The sequence below is a fragment of the Haliaeetus albicilla genome, chromosome 24 (genome assembly GCF_947461875.1).
Source record: "Haliaeetus albicilla chromosome 24, bHalAlb1.1, whole genome shotgun sequence".
NCBI classification, from domain to species: Eukaryota; Metazoa; Chordata; class Aves; order Accipitriformes; family Accipitridae; genus Haliaeetus; species Haliaeetus albicilla.
Window position 1 is genome coordinate 13,364,507 of NC_091506.1, and position 17,533 is coordinate 13,382,039.

Genomic DNA, 17,533 nt, shown 5'->3' on the forward strand with positions numbered 1-17,533 from the left:
TGCAATATCTTTCTCCATACTGGTCTGTAGGGATTGTATATCCTTCTAGCTGTCCCTTGTGGAAACTTCTTCTATTACAACCAACCATCCAACCAGCTATCTCAGGCTGCACTGGGAGCCCTGGACACACTTTCGTGGTCCCTTTTGCAGGCCATTTGCTGCTTGAATTTGCTACAGGGAAACTTTCTGTGATGACTCGAGGCAGCATGACTTTCTGAAATCACAGCTGATGCTTTGTGAGCGTGCATTGCTGATATAAGAATCGTACTTCATCTGAAGAACTGTGTGTGTAAAACTTTCTTGTACTATTCTGATAGACTTGCTTTGTAAACAGGACTTAAAGGTGAAATGCAAGTGCTTTTACTAACCTCAGACAAAGCAAGACAAACTCTCCAGGCAAAGTGCCTGCCCATTTGGTTCCCAGCACCCAAATTCCCTTAGGTAGTGGTGATGTTCCATGTGCTGGCAGAGGAATCAGGGTGTAGCGTCAGATCTCAAAAGGTTTGTTTCTTCCACTGCATTCAGAGCATCTTAATCAACCACTTGTGTAATTCTAAAATAGCAAAATGCAAGTGCCCTCCAAATTTCTAGCAGACTGTAACCTAAAGAGGCATCTCTTGCTTTGTGCAAGGCAGAAATGCTTTTTAGGAGGAGCTGTTAAAAGTCCAATAAGTGATTGTACTCTTTGCACAGTGAGATTCTTCTTTGCAGAACACTGCTGGTGCCATGCTGAGAGGCTTATTACCAGGGTCAGTTTAAAAGAGTCATGACTCCTTCAGAAAGGGATTTTGCTGTGGAAGAACAGCTTTAGGTTATACACATGTAAGGGGAGCTTAGTTTTTGTAAATATGCTCAGTAGCGTAGGGGATCACAGTGAAACGTGTCACCAGCCAAAAGTCATACTCGTTTAGCGACCGTTCAGGGACACTTGAGAAGGATTTAACTCTGCCTGCTGGCATGTACCTGTGACCATTTTGCAGGAGCGAAATGTGAGGCAAACACTTTTGATGGGGAACGTTGTTTGTACGGAGCTTTGAGTGATGCCATCCGACGTCTGCTGAAGGAGTACAAACAGATCACGGCAAAGTGCATGAAGAGAGACTACTATGATGTCTTCCTGCAGCGGTAAGCAGATGAGGCAGCTCCATGCGTAATGCATTCTGTCATCCTTCCTTGGCTCTTAACCTGGATATTCAAGCTCTCTGTTAAGGGCAGATTTGAAAGGCAACTGATCAGTACCCTGTCTCATTCCTGGGCACGTAGAGCGTCCTAAGGGATGTTCCTTTGTGTCCTGATGGATGACTTCCAGGTATGTGTGCATTTAAAATATAGCCTCCAGTGAGTAGGTACAGACTCCAGAGCCAACAGAAAGTGGTCTTTATAAAACAGAAGCATTAGACTGCCATCCTTGACTGTCAAATGAAAATCAGATCACTAAAACCACATCAGCGATTTAGGATAATCGGTCAACTGAAATTGAGTTTCAGGCCTGAAGTGCTATAGCCTGTGAACTGAGGTTTCCAGCAGTGATAATGGGTATCTCATTTCTGAGATAGAGCACCTTAAGAAGCCTCAAACTGACTTACAGGGACGCTGCTGATTTCTTTCTTTTTTTCATTAAAATGTGTTAATTTTAAGATGTTTTTGAAAGTTGCCTGTCATACCTTGTAGTCCTAGCCTAGAGCTTGAGAAGAAGCCTAACTTGCTCTAGGAGTAGAGGAATAGTGTCAATCTTTTCTTCTTGCTGTTTTTCTACCCTGGTAGTTCTGATGTTATTACACAGACTTGGGTTTGTGTGTTTTGTTTTTTTTCTTCCCATTGGACTGACATTTAAAAAATAACCAACAAGGTTTCAGCAGCTGTATCTTCAAAATTGGAGAGTAAATAAGTCCTAGAAAGATCTGACAATCTTCCCATTGCTACAGATTCCTAATTTCTGAAGCTGTGGGGAAGAGGGGAGGAAGGAAACTCATTTATCTGAGTAAAATCAGATCCTGCCTCTCAGGGAAGTAGAATTTTGCACAGTGATTTATCATTCCCCAGGTGAGTTTGTGGCTCAGATGATGCAGGGTTGAGCACACATGAAAACTAAAATGTGCTGTATGCCGCTTCTCATTCCAAACAGACCTTGCATTAAAATTGAAACAAAGGGCAACAGTAGGGGCAAAAAATAAACACCTGACTGCTTCTATTTTATTTTGGGCAAGACACTAGTAGGAAGGATGTTCTAGTGGCAGGAGATTGAGATCAGCATTCAAGACCCTGCTCTGACGTCATCTTCTTGTGTGACCCCACACCTTTCTGTGCACTAGTCCTGCTTTCTGGAAGGAGTATGATGCCCGATGTCTGCCTGATTTGACCACTTGAGCATGTTTGTGAGGATACGTATGCAAGGGGTCATGGGCATTAGGAAGCACTGGTGATGGTTGCCGTAAACTCAAGAAGTAGCAATCTCGGTTTTTTTCCTTTTAAAGAATGAGGGTATGGGCATGCAATTATAAACAAGGCTTCATGTCTGATGTGGTAATTGCCTGCATTTCATGCCTGTAACATCCTTCCTTCTTCTGAGGGTGGGTGACATCAAGTCCTCTCCTATTTGCTGCATGGTTAAGTGTGCACACTGACAGTGCCCAGAGAGCAGGAAGGTTGCACCTTCCTTTGTAGTGGGGTAATTCTTTTTGAAAGTGTGCTTCTGTAGGGCTTTTTGTCATCTGACAATTTAAAAGCAGGATTAACCTTTAGAGATGTGTTTGGGGGCAACTATTTCTGCTTTAAAATGTGTTCCTGTGTTCAGGTGTTCACCTGAGGCAGGAAGGTTTCATTCTCCAGCCTCTCTCTTGCTCTAATTAAACTTCTTTGAGTCATTGGAGGGAGTGGGAGATCCCAGTCTAGTATGTAAAGTACCAGCCCCCACACTGGCCTTCTAACTGGGCAGGGAGAGACTGCAATGTCCAGAGGTATTTGATCATTTAGACCTAATTGTACCATGTCCCCCACTAGCTTTACTCCATTCTCTCCTTTCTCGTTCTGCAGTGAGTTTCCCCTCTCTTTGTTCCCTACAGGTTGCTGGAGCAGGGTTACCAAAGTGATATCGTTTTCATTGTTCATGGCAAATCCTTCTGTGCCCACCGCTGCATTCTCAGTGCTCGCAGCGCCTACTTTGCAGAAATGTTTGAGACCAAATGGAAGGGGAAGAACATGATAGTGTTGAAGCATCCACTGGTGAGCAAGTCTATACTTCCAGCTCTTTCCTTTCTTTTCCTATTTCAACTGGGTGAGAAAAGTTGAATAGGAAGGACCGTTTGAGGGTTAACTTCCACAATGAATAGCTCCTGAGCCTCAGAATGACCCTAGCCAAGGAGAGGAGCTTGTGGAGGCACTTAATGGAGTAAAATAGCATCTTATTCGGATAACAAAAGGCTGTAGACTGCGTACTTCCCCTTTGTTCCCTCTGTCATGGGCTCAAGCATATCTTAATTAATTGCAGTAGCAGGTAGCTGTTACCATCTGCCAGCTGTGTCACAACTCCTCTGTGGGATGAGTTGAGTCTGTCTAATTCCTGGTGGACAGGTGGTCTGTGGTGAAGACATCACCTCCATAATTGGCACTAATTGAGTCTCTTTTGTTGCCTTTGCAGCAAGAACTAAATAGGCCATAAGTGCATTCCATCCATTAATCACCAATACTCTGGCATACGTTGCTATAGCTTGATTGTGGCTTTGCAAAACCTCTCATGACAAATATACTTCCAGTTTCTCAGGACATTGCTTAATGTCTCTCCTTTGTACAAGAACGTGTCTTTCCTCTCAGATTAAGAAGAGTTGGAAATGTTTGCAACCAGTGAAATACTGGATTTTACAGAGTCTGTATTACAACTTGCGTCTTTGGAGTACCACTATTAGTCAGGTCCTGTCCCCCTAGGTACATGGATTAGTATCAGTTGATACTTTAAAAGAGCTGTATAAGCCAGGTGGAGTAGCAGCATTAGCTACGCGAGGAGCAAGGAAATTGGGTGCAGTGTGGGAGTTGCTATTTAAGTGGGGGTTTTTTGACTTGTTCAGGATCTTGTTTGTATCCAGGCAAGTTTCAAGCTTGTTACTAAGTTCCTGGGAATTTTAAAGGTAACTTTCTCATGTTTTATTTTAGATTAATCCAGCAGCCTTTGGCTCTCTTCTGCAGTATCTATACACAGGTAAATGACTTACTGTTTAGTGTGTGTATACATGGCTGGTAGGCAGCTGTCTGTGCTTCTGCCATAGCGCTGCTTGGGTGGCACAGGCTTGCAGACAGCCAGGTTTGGGTGCATGAGTTGCCAGCCCATCCTCTCTGCTGGCAGAAGGGGAGAATGTGAGCAATCCCAGCTCTTCCAAGTTGTTTGTACCTTTTGCCAGTTGTTGTCCTGCCAATAGCTATACAATCAATTAAAAAAAAAAAAAATCAGCTTAGGTCTATTGGTTGGATGTGTGTGGAGAATGTATTTTTAACTTAAGGAAGGTAAATTGTCATCTGGGAAAACAATCCCCTAAGGTGGTGAAAAGCCAGGTTCCCACATAGGACATATTCAGTCTGGCAGACCTGAGCAGTGTGTGCTGAATGTTTTGACTACTTTCTAATATTTTTTCTGAACGGAAGTTGATCCTAAACCTTCTGTGAAAATGCCAAATACTGTGTTGTAGGCATGCTAAGTGCTGAACTATTTCAGGCCAGGAGGTGGTGCCAGAAAACAGCTTTACCTTCAAGGTTCTCCTTCCCCAGTCCGGTGTTTTCAGAAATGTTCCTTGCCACGTTTTCAGTGATGGTAAAAGACTCTGGGACGACAGCTTGTGAGCCTGAAGTCTTTTCTTACCCAAAGCCAGGTAGCCAATGGTGGTAGTCATGCAGGCTGCTGTTGTGCTGCTATTTTTTTCTTTTCTGATGGAATTAGACATCTTTTGTATAAGCCTGTTCCGTCTTTGGCCTCTTGAATGAAGCTATTAGGGTAGACTCAGGAAAGTGGGAATGTGAATATGTCAAACTGAGATTCATTGAAGTGGTGGGTGGTGGAGTACTGAGTCTTAGGTTCTTGGACTGAGTTGTAACTGGATGCTGAAAAGTGAGGCGATGTGTCTACTGAATTTCTGTGCCATCAAGTCTTTAGTCCTTAATTTTTGCCATTTTTACACCTAAGTGGTATGGGTTAAAAGAACTGGCTGCATTTCTTCTTGGCAGGTCGTCTTGATATCGATGTAGAATATGTAAATGATTGCAAGAGGTTAGCCAAGCAGTGTCGGCTGCAGGACCTCATAGATGATTTGGAGACCAAATGTAAAAAAGTCTATGAATTTGGTAAGTATTTTACTTGCCATTGTCTCTGCCGTGCCTGTGTGCCCTTTCAGGGAGAAAGAGGAAGGTGTCATGGCGGATGTTTCATGGTGCCCTTGGGGCTTCCAGAAAATGATTCTGTTGTGGAATTCCCATGTTTGCATGATAGTTTTCAGTCATGGGCTCTCTGTAGGGCAGCTGGAGTGGTTTCTGACACATGCATGTTTATCATTTATATTGAATGTTTTCATTATAGTAGAGCAGCCATGGCAGCAGGACTTTGCTGTAGTTGCCAGACATTCAGTGTAGCACTCTGGGGTATATTGTGAAGTGCCTTTCAGCAGAGAGCTTGTTTAAATCACTGGGGAGATAAAATATGTACAATTAAAAGTTCTTTTCTGCATTTATTTGACCCCTAACCAAAGTAAAACGTTTGATAATTGGCTCAAAATGGATGCAGAGGGAGATACAACACTTTTTTAAAAGCAGAGGAGTATTTCTGAAAGCATGTATGTATATATAACACCTGTATGTGCCAAACCTTAAATGATGCAATCCTCTATTTAAGGGCTTTTTGTTATCCAAAGAGCTTGTGACCTAATCATGACATCAGCTTATTGCGTGAAATCCAACAGTTGGGGTTTATCATTCATCTCCTTAGCTCAAGCTAAAGGACATGTGAAGAAGAATTGAAACAGCACAAGTAGGGCAAAGCGGTGTTAGTCATTACGTAAAAAAAATAATCTGGTAACAAAACCTTCAGGCTGAAAACATCTGATTCTCATTTCATGCTCTGAGTTAACTCCTTTACTTCAGTCAAGTTAATTTTGGTTTGAGAAGAGAATCTAGCCTGTAGCTTTGAAGTCAATAGCATCTTCTTCCTTAATCTAAGAGGTAAGGGTGTAGCTATTCCACCTTTCCCTTTTGAATTATGAGTTCTGATTATTCAGCCTCCTGAAGTTGCTGGGCTTAACAGATAGAGACAATACTTCTAGCTCAAAAAATTCCTCATCTGCAAATGACATGGAAGATATTACCATGTGTATGTCTCCCCTTATGCATGTGCAATTGTTTGGTGGTGGCTGGGTACAAGGTTACCACGGCACAGCTGTTCCAATGTAGACCAGGGTGCAAGTCCTTCTGGAAGCTGTATCATAAGTCTTACCTCAGCCATGTAAACACAAATGTAAACATGCATCTGAAGAGATTAGAAATGCATTTCTTGATTTCTTGCTACAAATAGTTTAAGATAACGCATTTCTTGATTTCTTGCTACAAATAGTTTAAGATAACAGTTTGTGTATTAATTAAGTGGTGGAAAAGGGGAGTGGTGGTGAATACCATGAATAGAAAATAACAGCTACTCAGACAATCAGGTAACAAAATTATCTTGTGGCATCTTTTGATACCAGAGTAGTCTAGTGAGATGCTGGAGGTCTTTTTTTTCCCCTGTGTTTTTCCTTTTTAGCTTTTTATCTTTTTCTCCCAGGGTCTATCTGAGACCATGGAGGAGACCATTCCACCTTAAAACATTGAGTTAAAATTAGATTGTGGGAGGAAAATAAGGTGGATAGCTTGCTAGCTGTGTGAAGCCATTGCACAGTATGTCATTGGCAACTTAAGGATCATAAAGTCTGGTGGTTAAATTTGTGAACTGCAAAAAAGCTGACTTCTTGGTGGGTTTTAAAAATGGAAAATGGTGAATTAACGTTTCGGGTTGATTGGGAGTTTCAGATACATGCTCCACTTGGAAATGTAATACAAAATTCCTGGATGGCACTGAACAAATCATTTAATTTCTGTGTTCTTTGGGAGGGAGCAGCTGTTCTTCACATCTAAGGCCTGACAGAAGACATAATCAATGGGTGGTGTGAAGCACTGATGGAACTACTAGACTTTATTTTTAATTATGGCAGGTTGGATTCAAATGAATAGGCAGAACTGCTGATAGGTCTGTAAAAAGTTTGTTTCTCTCATCTGATCTCATGTGGAAGCCAGGAGAACTTGATTCTCCAGCAAGTAATACATGTAAGAATTATAGAAGTTAAAAATTGGGAAAGATCTTAGATCACATCATGTCTGGCACTTGACAAAGCATTAGTGTTCCTTCTAGGGCGTTAGGAATCTCTGCTTGTTCAAAGTGCAGGTCTGCAGAGCAGGGTCATGTCTTGCATCTGTATTATAAGGTTGAGACGTAAGCCCATGCAGCTCCAGTGGATAATTGCAGTCTCTGCAATCTCATTATCTAGAGTTAATCAGCATTTCAAAAGCCCTTAGTATCTTGGCATGCACAGACAGTAGTTTAGGAAAACCATGAAGAGGATGACCCAGTGCCTTCTGTTGCACCTGAGAGAGACTTCAGTGTGAATACTTGCATATTTTCCCCCCCATGTATATTGTTGCTATAACAGGAAAAAAACTATTGCAGTGTTTGGAAGAGCTCAGACGGGGTTTGTCCAGATTAAGCCATAATCCTTCCTTTAGAAGTGGAGGTATTTGAAAATAAATGTTCTGCAGCTATTTCTACATTGGTTGAGAACAAGGTTTGTGATGCTTGCCTTCATAGCGGAGACACTGGATGTACAGAATCTGTGGTTATAGCTAGTCGTGGCATTGGGAGGAGGATGTATAAGGCAAGTATCTGAGTGTGGCATCCTTTTGGAAAGGTTTGGGAGTTTGGTGGGGTTTGTTGTGGGTCTTGTTTTTTGTGGTGCATTGGCTCAGTTGAAAAAAAGACTACAAAGAAGTATTGAGCACTAAAACAAAGGCAGCTGGTGAATTGGTAGGTGATGTTCCATGCTATATAGCTGGCTAGACTGGGAAGAAGAACAAAATCCTCCATTCTCAACTGTAGTTGTCTTATTCCCTCCAGCTGCTTGCATTGTTTATGTTGCTCTTTTCAGAAAACCCTTCATTCCTACTTCCTGCGAGAAGGTGATGGTCCCTGCTGGTTGCTTGCAGCCAACAGCTTATTCCTGTTCTGTCACTTGGTTTTTATTGTTTCTGTTAGGAGAGAGTTGCTTATGATACCAAATCCTGTGCTCTTGGATTTGAGAGATGCAGTGTCTGAAATGTCTCGTGACAGATTTGCTTCTCAGACAAAGCACTGTTCTTTCATGTCACTGTGAAAGTGCACAGATGCTTTGTAGATCCCAAGAGAAGAACTCTTTCCCTTGACTACTGCTTAAGTTGCTGGGTCCATTAGCGCTTACAGAGCCTGACTGATTTGTCGACTGTTGGAATAGGCACTACACAAATATAAATGATTCTCTCTGCCATAAAGAATTTCTAATTGAACAGTGAGAAATTTCCTTCTCTCATGCTGGTCTCTAAGTGCACAGGACTCTTTGAGAAAATGCACTCAGTCTTGTTTGTGTTGGTGCCAGGTCTCTTCTTGGCTTATTTACTCTGGAAGTCATCTATCTGAAGGTAGCGTTTACTGCTAATAGAGCAGCCTGTGTCCTTGCTAGTGTAGCTCTGTGTGTAGCAATGATGGTACCCGATTGTCCTGTATTGGTAGATTATCCTTCCCTTTCCAGTATCTTTCTGGGATATTCAGCCTATTTGAGGTGCAGTGGTGGCATATCTGAAGGGTGCAGCAGTAATGTGGAGGAGGGGGTGGAGAACTTCTTTTGTGGCGTATCGTGGTCTTGTTTCGCCCACGGCCCAATGGAGTCATCTGATGGAGCTCATGTAATGCTGCGCAAAATGTCAGGAAAAATGAGGTCTCAAGGTGGCGTGATTCACCTGCAAGGGGTTTTAATGCGGTGAATCATGCCTGTCAGAAATTCTTCTGAACACTTCAGAACGTGGGGCCGCTTAACTCTTTTGTCCTTGAGAGTTAAGTCTGCATCTGTCTGGTTCCCAACAGCATCTCGAGCCTTCCTCACCGCAACTTCGCATTTTCCAGTGGTGCTCCATTTTTTTTCACATGCTTCCCTAAACGCCAGGGACTCCTCAATGTCTTACATGCTCCAGTCCTCACCCCAAAGCATGCTGAACTGAAAACAAACCTGAGGTAGTGAACTGCAGGAGGCAGGTGACCAGAAAGAGGAAAGGCTGCGCTGGCAGCGATATTGTAACACAATAGCTGGGTGTACTTTGAGGTGCCACTCATTTGAAGTCAGGGAGGGTTGGCTTCAATGAGCTCCACAGCAACTTTGGTCATAGCAAGACTTCAAAAGTATGATTGTGTATTTTGCTTGCCCTTTATTAGGCTGTTTAATTGTGTAGGCTGGCAGGGTAAGACAGGAAGACACAGTAGGTCTGGAAAAGGCAAATGAAGCTGCCATCTCTTTATGGTTTATTTGATCTCTTTGGTGGTAGCGATGCTTATTTAATGTTTGCAAAGAACACAGGCATACTCAGGAGTCCAGGTGTTTGTTTTGGGGATCTACAGGTAGAGAGTAGAGGACAGACTCAGGTGCACAGAACTTATTACTTAAACAAGAATAAATCCCTTTGTTCCCTGGAGTGAAGTTAGGATGGCACAGCTGAAATGGGACCCATGAGAGCATGTGACAGAGCAGGGAGACATGGAAGCAGCTTTATTTTAACTAAATACTCCCTGGCACGGGATTTGCCTTAGATGACACCGTCAGTGGGGCGGGTGGTGGTCAGCTGGGGGAGGCATTGTGTGAGTCACTCCTACAGGGATCATGGGCAGCCTGATCAACGATCCTCAACTGTAATTGATGACAAGGATTGCAGAGAGCAGGTTGGGCTTGAAATATGCCTGTGGCAACTTTGTGTTTGCTACAGTTGATGTTCCAGCACAAGGAATTAAGTGGAAATTTGAGGAGAGACAACAATACATGCATCCCCTTCCAGCCAGGATCACCAGCTGTGCTGAGGGGTCCTGTATGCATGTTTACATAGAAGAATCACGTGTGTTTTGCAGTAAAAGCTAAATAGCAATAATATTACCGATTTTTCCTGGAGTGTCTTTCTTTTCTCTAAATGGGAGAGAATGTTTGTAGAGGAATTTAGGCATCTCTGCTATTTCTTTCTTTTTTTTTTTTTTCTTTTTTTTTTTTTTTGTGCTTCTTCCAGTCTCTTCCAAGCCAGGGACCTGTGTGAAAGTGCTGACGATTGAGCCCACAGGTAACTGCCGGCTGCAGGAAGATCTGGCTCTTCTAGCAGACTGCGCCCTGCCAGCCGAACTGCGGGTAGGGAGCATTTATACTACTTCTGGTCTCTGTGGGGCTGTGATATGTGTTCAGATGTGTTCAGTTGCATTCTCTCCATTTGAGTTTAGTGTGTGCTTGTTTGCTGATGCTCCAAACGCAGAAAGCCTTTTATTGCTTGGAAATGCTGTACAAATGTTTAATGAGGCTGTCAGTGCTCGTCCTTTCCCTTGGATTTCTCCCACAGCAGAGATCTTGGTAAACAAAACCCTTGCCAGGTGGTTGCTGGGGATTTCCCCACTGACTACAGTGGGACAAGAGTTGCCCCCCAGCTCTTTTTCCTTCTCTCTGCCATCCTTCTTGAGTATCAGAAATGTTTTAGCAGCAGGCATTGGTACCTGAAGGGTCACGCAGGTGGAGGATGGCTTGCTGGACTTGCTTGCTAGGAACTGACATCCTGCAGTGGTGAGGTGCTTTCAAACCCTGAAAATATTTGTAGCAGAAATGCAAGTCCCTCTGAAACAAATTTAACTTGACTGGCAATAGATTTGTTTTTCATAACTACATCTTGTTGACCCTTAGAAATAGCCCACAGACCACAGGTTGATGATCACTATGTTAAAATACCATCAGTATTACTGGTTAGGCTCATATACGTGGATCTTTGCTGCCAGTTGCAGGACAACAGGATAAATATTAGCGGTCTTCATTCTCCCTGCATCTGTTTTTTTCTGTAATATCAGCAGATTCACTTTGCTCTTATGTCTGTCCTTTTTTTCCCTCTTTCTCATATCAACCACTGAATTTAATAACATGAACTCATTTTAGGTGGCTGCTGTGCCCACAAGTTGTATGGCTGAGTGACTTAGCAAAGTTTATTGCCTTTTTTCTTTTTGTCCTCTGCTGAATAGACCTGCCTGTTGCAGAGAGCGTGTGTGTGTGCATGTCCATGGATAAGGTTTCTTACCTGTACTAAGCCGGCATGTTTTGTGCTGGTTTTTGGCAGACATATTTCTCTGAGTACTGAGCACCTTATAGAGGGAGTTTTTCTCCATCAGGTTTCCATCTACCAAAGCAGAAATCTTTCCTATGTAACCTACCTCCCCCAAACAACTGTGCATTTATTTGTGGCTTTCCATATGTTTTTCTGTATGTTTGCAGGCTTTAAAGGGAGGTGATACTATAGGTAAGCCTCACATTTACCTCGCCAAGAATTAAAAATAGGATCATGGACCCCAAAACAGTGAGATTTACATAAATTTTAAGTCACATCACAAATAAAAAGAAAGCTTTCTGTTTGATTGCTTGTTCCCAGACCTTGATGGCACACTCCTGTTGGGTTAAGTTTTTCTTCTCAAGTGTTAGAAACACTTCCCTTTTAATTCTTTCATGCATAATAGGAGCTGGAAGGAAAATACAAAACTTGGGATGATGTAATCATCTGAGAGCACTGTGAATGCCTCTGTGAGCTGTGGTTTTCTTGCTATGTCCATAGATCAGAACGAAGGCAGTTACAGCAGCATTAGACTTGTTATGGCTGTAAAAGTGAAGAGGTCATGGGCACACGCCTATTCACTAGAGAATTTGTATGCCATTCACAAATGTGGGTGCTTTGTTTAAGCCAGATAAATTCTAAAAGATTCCCGTTTTTCTCTCTCTAGGTATTTTTTTTTGTTTGTTAACTTAGAATATATGAACAAAGCTCTTCATCCTATTGCCATTTATATCTCATGCTAATGTTTGCAAATTGTTAAATTCTGTGAGTTAAGCATCTTTTCTTGGATAGAGGAGTCACACATCTTCATTCTTACAGGGTTTGATGCCATACAAGGAATAGTATACAAACTGTGTAACCATGAATAGTCATGTACAAACATCCATGTCCTCAAGAGAAACATATATTTTTTTCCAGCCTATGCAGAACAAAATAGGTATTTGGCTTCTGGATAAAAGCCAGTATTTCCAGAATTTGGCAGAGACATTCTGAGCTGCTGCATGTCATGTAATGCCATATTACAGGAAATGGGGATGTATACAACTTTGTTTCACTGTAAACAAATAATTTGCATGTAATGTCTCTGATACTTGAAAGATGCAGAAAACTATGCATCCCAATTTCATAGTTCAGTAATATGTTATATGACTAAAACAATAATTAGCATTTGATATCCTATCAGAATTCGTTATTAGTTTTTAGAGTGAGAACTTTCTATTCTTTGAACTCTTAAACACGTTTGTAATCTTGGTATCTTGTTTCTCATTCCTGTTTGTACTTGAAAGCCTTTCCTCTTTCAGTGTTTGTTTTTAAAAGTGTGGTTGTTGTCTATGTTTTGATTTAAAACTAGTAATGGCCAGAATTTTTCTGACCACGACAGCTGCTTCTTTGGTTTGTTGCAATGAAGTTTAGCAGTGACAGATTTAAGTAAAATACCATCAAAAGCCAGGCAACTGTCAAAAACCATGTGGCTTTCCACTGTCTCTCTGCCTAGCTCTTCATCTTGTGTCTGCCAGCTGACCTCTGATTTAGAGACTCCAGGTCTTCTGGTATATGAGACTGTAGGCACATCATTTCCTTGTAGCTCATTTTTTATTACCTTTTAAGTGAAATCTTATTTTCCAAACCAAGACAAAATCAGACGTAAAAGGGTCAGAGTTTGCCATGAAATAACTACTGTTCTCTCCATCTGTATAGACGTTTGGTGTGGCTGAAAAATATGTGACCATTTGTCACTTTTGGGGTAAACCTAAATCTTGTAATGTGTAGAAAGAACAGTTTGAAACAAGTAGATGGGTTCCATCTTGTCTGTCTCTGCACCTGTGTAGCGTGGTTGTCCATGGCAGTTATTCCTGTGCTTTGCTTTGCCCATTTGGCAGAGGCAGATTAACTGAACTATTTACAACATTCTTCCAATTTTAGTTTTTATCCAATCCACTTGCATCTGGTTATGGGTTGGTAATTTTCTCTTGGACTGCTAACCCCTGTATTTTGTGTTGTAATTAATTTACAGTTTTCTTCCTGAGATAATCTGGCCAAGGTACAAATTGCTGCCACTGATTTGTTTTTTATGTTTTTGCCTCCAGCAACATTTCTATTTAAGCACTAATAGCAAATTTGTAGCAGCAAAGACTTGGTCCTCCACATGTGATGGCTAGAAGATGCTGTGAAGCAGTCTTATGCTACAGAGGTGTTGAGAATATTTCTGTATGGTGAACGAGTTATTGTGAATGTGTTTGCATCTCATAGGCTAGACTGTTTTGTGCTTCCTGGGCAACATACTTAACTTTGGCAGCTGTGGTTTGCCTGGACAGAGGTACGCTGAGGAGGTTGCCTGAATGGGGAGGTGGGAGGAATAAGCCAGTTTTCTACAGGGAGACCCTGAAAAGGGAGATTAAATTCCTCAGGCATGACAAGGGAGGAGGGTAGAAGTAGTAGAGACTTAAGAGGGGAGTAAAAGGGAAAAATCTGCAAAGCCACTTCATGCTGAATAGGAGAGACAAAGACGTGAACGTGCTTTTGTAGTAGGAATTGGAAATGACCTTGTAAACCTGAGCATCAGAGCAGGGACCAGGCAAGGCTAGAAGCAGGGAATTGAGCCTGAAGGAGTTTGTAATTCAGGAGACAAACTCTGAGGCAAATAAAAGTCCCATGTCCATTCCAGAGGGATGGATTCCTTTTAAAGATTTACCTTTGGACAAGGGGAGCAAAGAAGGGATGCATGTAGGAGATGTGGAGTTTATGTCTCAGTTAAAATTCTTGTGCTATGAAGAGTGGCATCTTATCAAAGCCTGTTTCTAGGTTTGTTTTACCTGTAATGTGCTTGCAAAGCTGTAGCCTTGAAAGTCCTGTCAGAATTTCTAGGAGAAGACATGGAAGCAGTGGGCATAGGGTGGGGATAGCAGCAAGGCAAACAGAGCAGGCAGTTGGATCATGACGACTAGCATTTGTAATGCGATGCCACAGAGAGCGTGGCTGCAGACCCCCAGACTGCCATTTGTTCGTTGCCTTGAAACGTGAAACACAGATTACAGCAAAATAGCAGCCTGGGGAATCTACAAATGGGATGATCTGATCTCATCTTCAATGCTGGAGGTGCCCTTTGTGTCACAGCTGTACGGAAAGCAGGTAATAGATGAGGTGGGGAATGTTCCTTGAATTGCTGTATCTCTTCTGGGAGAGGAGTTCCCCAATGGGGAAATACTTACAGGAGAGAGGTGCTATGGAGAGGCAGCATTACTGTGACAACCATGTGCACAATTTGAATATTACTGGGCTTACTCTCCTGCGATTAGGAATCAGAAGCTGCCAAATATTGCTGTGGACAGACAAAGACCTTGGCAAATGGGTCCAGATTGCCATGTTCAGTGGTGGTGTGAGCTTTTGCCAGCTTGGTGCCTTGCCACATCCTAGAAGCTGTTTTGTGAGAGAAACCTCACTGCATACAAACTGAGCTTGGCTGAGAGCACCAATCCGGTGTATTGCAGGCTGTGTCTTTCTTTAGTTTGGGAGGGAGGAGTCATCTGGCTCCTCTGTAAAGCTGAAAGTCAGTTGCTTTCAGTTAGGATGGAGGCAGGCGCGTTGGAAACGGTGCGTAGGTAGTCTGCAATTGGGAGACTGATCTTCATGGTCAGCCTGGGGTTTTCCCAGGTGCAAACTTGGGATGTAACTTTCCTGGATGAGACACAGTGGTAATAAACTTCTCGGCCCAGGCAGATCAGGGCATGTGTTTGGAAAGCAGGAACCAGGGGAAACTTTTGTTTCCAGAGATTAATTGTCTTGGTTACATGACTGTGAATATAAACTTTTTCTTTTACAATTGAATTACCCTGTATATACGATAAGGTGAAAGTGAAAATATTTGGAAGTGTCACTTTAAAATAACAGAAGGCCAACAGATTTTTTTTTTTTGTGGTGTGTGTGTGTGCGTGTGCTGTCTTTGTTGGCATGTGGGACTGGGAGGAGGTGTGTTGGTGTTAAAATAATTCACTAGAGTATTAATACTGCACCAACACTATCTTTGGCTGCAAATCAAATTAGAAATCTAAAGTGTGCTTTAGAAATGTTGGATTATTCAAGTGAGGCAGTAATTGTAGCCAAACAATCTGTGTGTATACATCTATGTAATCTATGTGTTACTGCATCTACCTGTCTGTACATCTTCACAGTAAAGGGCTAGTCCTAAGCCCCAGTATGCTTATGATACCTACTACATGAAGTAAACTTTGCCTGCACTTGGTTATCTGCCTTGTTAGGTGGTGCAGAAATGCTTTCCAGAGGTCTATGGAGGGTCAGGAAGTTTCCATGGAAAAGGGAGGCAGCTGTAACTTGTACCAGGAATATCTCTGTCAGGGGTGCAAGGGCTTCAGTTCCTCACATTGAAATCTGTGTTCAGAGCATCTCTGGCGCTCTGTACTGTGCTGAGGGAATGGATGGATGGTTGCTTCTGGGAAGACCAAGAAGTCCAAAGCTGGGACCCTGAGCGTGTTTAAAGCATGGATGTTAAAGATAGGGTTTTCTGGTTTCTCTTCCTAGGTTGGTTTTGGGGAGCTGCCATTTGACAGTACTGACAACTTTAACAGTTGTCCCGATGTGTGTTTCCGGGTGGCAGATTACAACTTTTTGTGCCATAAGGTATGTGCTTGTGCTTCATTCTCCGTCCTTTTTGCCATGAGTCTAGTCTACCTGTCTCCCCCACACATCCAGTGCTGGATACACTCTGCGGAAGCAGCATTGCCTCATCAGCTGGAAAATCTTACTGCAGCTGGAAACTATATTTAAACCATTTAACAAAACAGCAAACCTTGCCTTTCTTGCAGAGGTGAGGAGATAAATTCATGGATTCAGCTACAGCATTCAGCTGCAAAATCTCCTACTGCTGGCTTGTGAGTTCAGTGTCTTGGAGAGGGGAATGTTTGATCTGCAAGTAGACAGCAGTAAGAATGGATTTTTGACATCCAACTTCAACTCAAACTCCTTCCCTAATGCCATGCTACTTTTGGATTTCAAGTTTACAGATTGGGTTTTTTTTGGTTCTGAGGGTAGGCATGGATAGAAATAAGGTATGGAAAAATGTTGGAGATGCAGCTTCAAAATAGGAAGAATCAGAGTTACAGAGTCTGAACTTCTGAAATACCTTTGAGCTGCTCTGACAGCTGGTTGGAAGTGCTGTTTGGTTTAGTGCAGTGAGAAAGATGCTAGTATTTTGGTCTTTCTTCCCTCTCCAGGCATTTTTCTGTGGTCGCAGTGATTATTTCAAAGCCCTTCTTGAAGACCATTTCAGTGAGAGTGAGGAGCTGCAGACACAGCCCAGCATCCCTGTGGTGACTCTCCACAATATCTCAGAAGACATCTTCATCCGGGTCCTCTACTACATCTATAGTGATGATACAGAGGTGAGGCCAGCCATGGAGCCTTTCTCCTGTGCTGGATAATTCTGGAGGTGTTCACAGTAGTATTTTCCTGCAACATCTGGAGGGGGTTGTTGTGTGTGGTTTCTTAAATCCCACTGCCCTACTCTGCTACCTCACTTCTGTCTCAGGAACCCACATACTGGGACTTACTGTTAGCCAGGCAGGGATCTAGTTTATGTGCATGACATTTGGGAAGCAAATCCCTAGTCTTTCATCCCATAATAGAAATTTAGAAATTAGGTTGCACATTGTATGTTGGCATGAGAAATGCAGGGCTTTGCAGATTTCCCTCTTGGGCTCTGTGGAAGGATAAGGTGAGCAGCTGCCAGTAGATGGCAGATTGAACACATTTGGAGATGTGGAAAGGTTGAGAGATTCTGCTTATTTACTCTTGGCATCATAGCCTACTTTTCCATTTGTAGCAAGTCATTATTTCCACTGTTATTTATTGCTGGGGTGGGCAAAGGTTCCACTGGGAGACCAACGCCTTGCTGTGCTCAGTATCACAAGCAGTAACAAAATGGCCCTAACCCACCTAGTTTTCAGCCTAATGGAAGGTGCAGCAAATCCCAGCATTTAAGCAGCTTCCTGCTTTGGTTTTGTGGCAAATACTTTCAGCAGGTCTAGCTACAATATGCCAGAACACATTCTGGCATTAGGGCAGTGATCAGAGACGCTGCTGCACCTGCCAGTGTCAC

At 42.6% G+C, this 17,533-nt stretch overlaps 1 protein-coding gene across 1 annotated transcript in view; it reads left to right on the forward strand.

Annotated features, from left to right (window-relative positions):
• The window catches only part of ABTB1 (ankyrin repeat and BTB domain containing 1), a 29,981-nt gene that overhangs the window by 3,931 nt on the left and 8,517 nt on the right, over positions 1 to 17,533 (forward strand). The window contains exons 4-10 of the mRNA XM_069812173.1: positions 981 to 1,125; positions 3,063 to 3,222; positions 4,147 to 4,192; positions 5,209 to 5,325; positions 10,354 to 10,469; positions 15,958 to 16,056; positions 16,650 to 16,817. Of these exons, the coding sequence (XP_069668274.1) occupies positions 981 to 1,125; positions 3,063 to 3,222; positions 4,147 to 4,192; positions 5,209 to 5,325; positions 10,354 to 10,469; positions 15,958 to 16,056; positions 16,650 to 16,817 (851 nt within the window). The remainder of the gene's footprint in view (positions 1 to 980; positions 1,126 to 3,062; positions 3,223 to 4,146; positions 4,193 to 5,208; positions 5,326 to 10,353; positions 10,470 to 15,957; positions 16,057 to 16,649; positions 16,818 to 17,533) is intronic.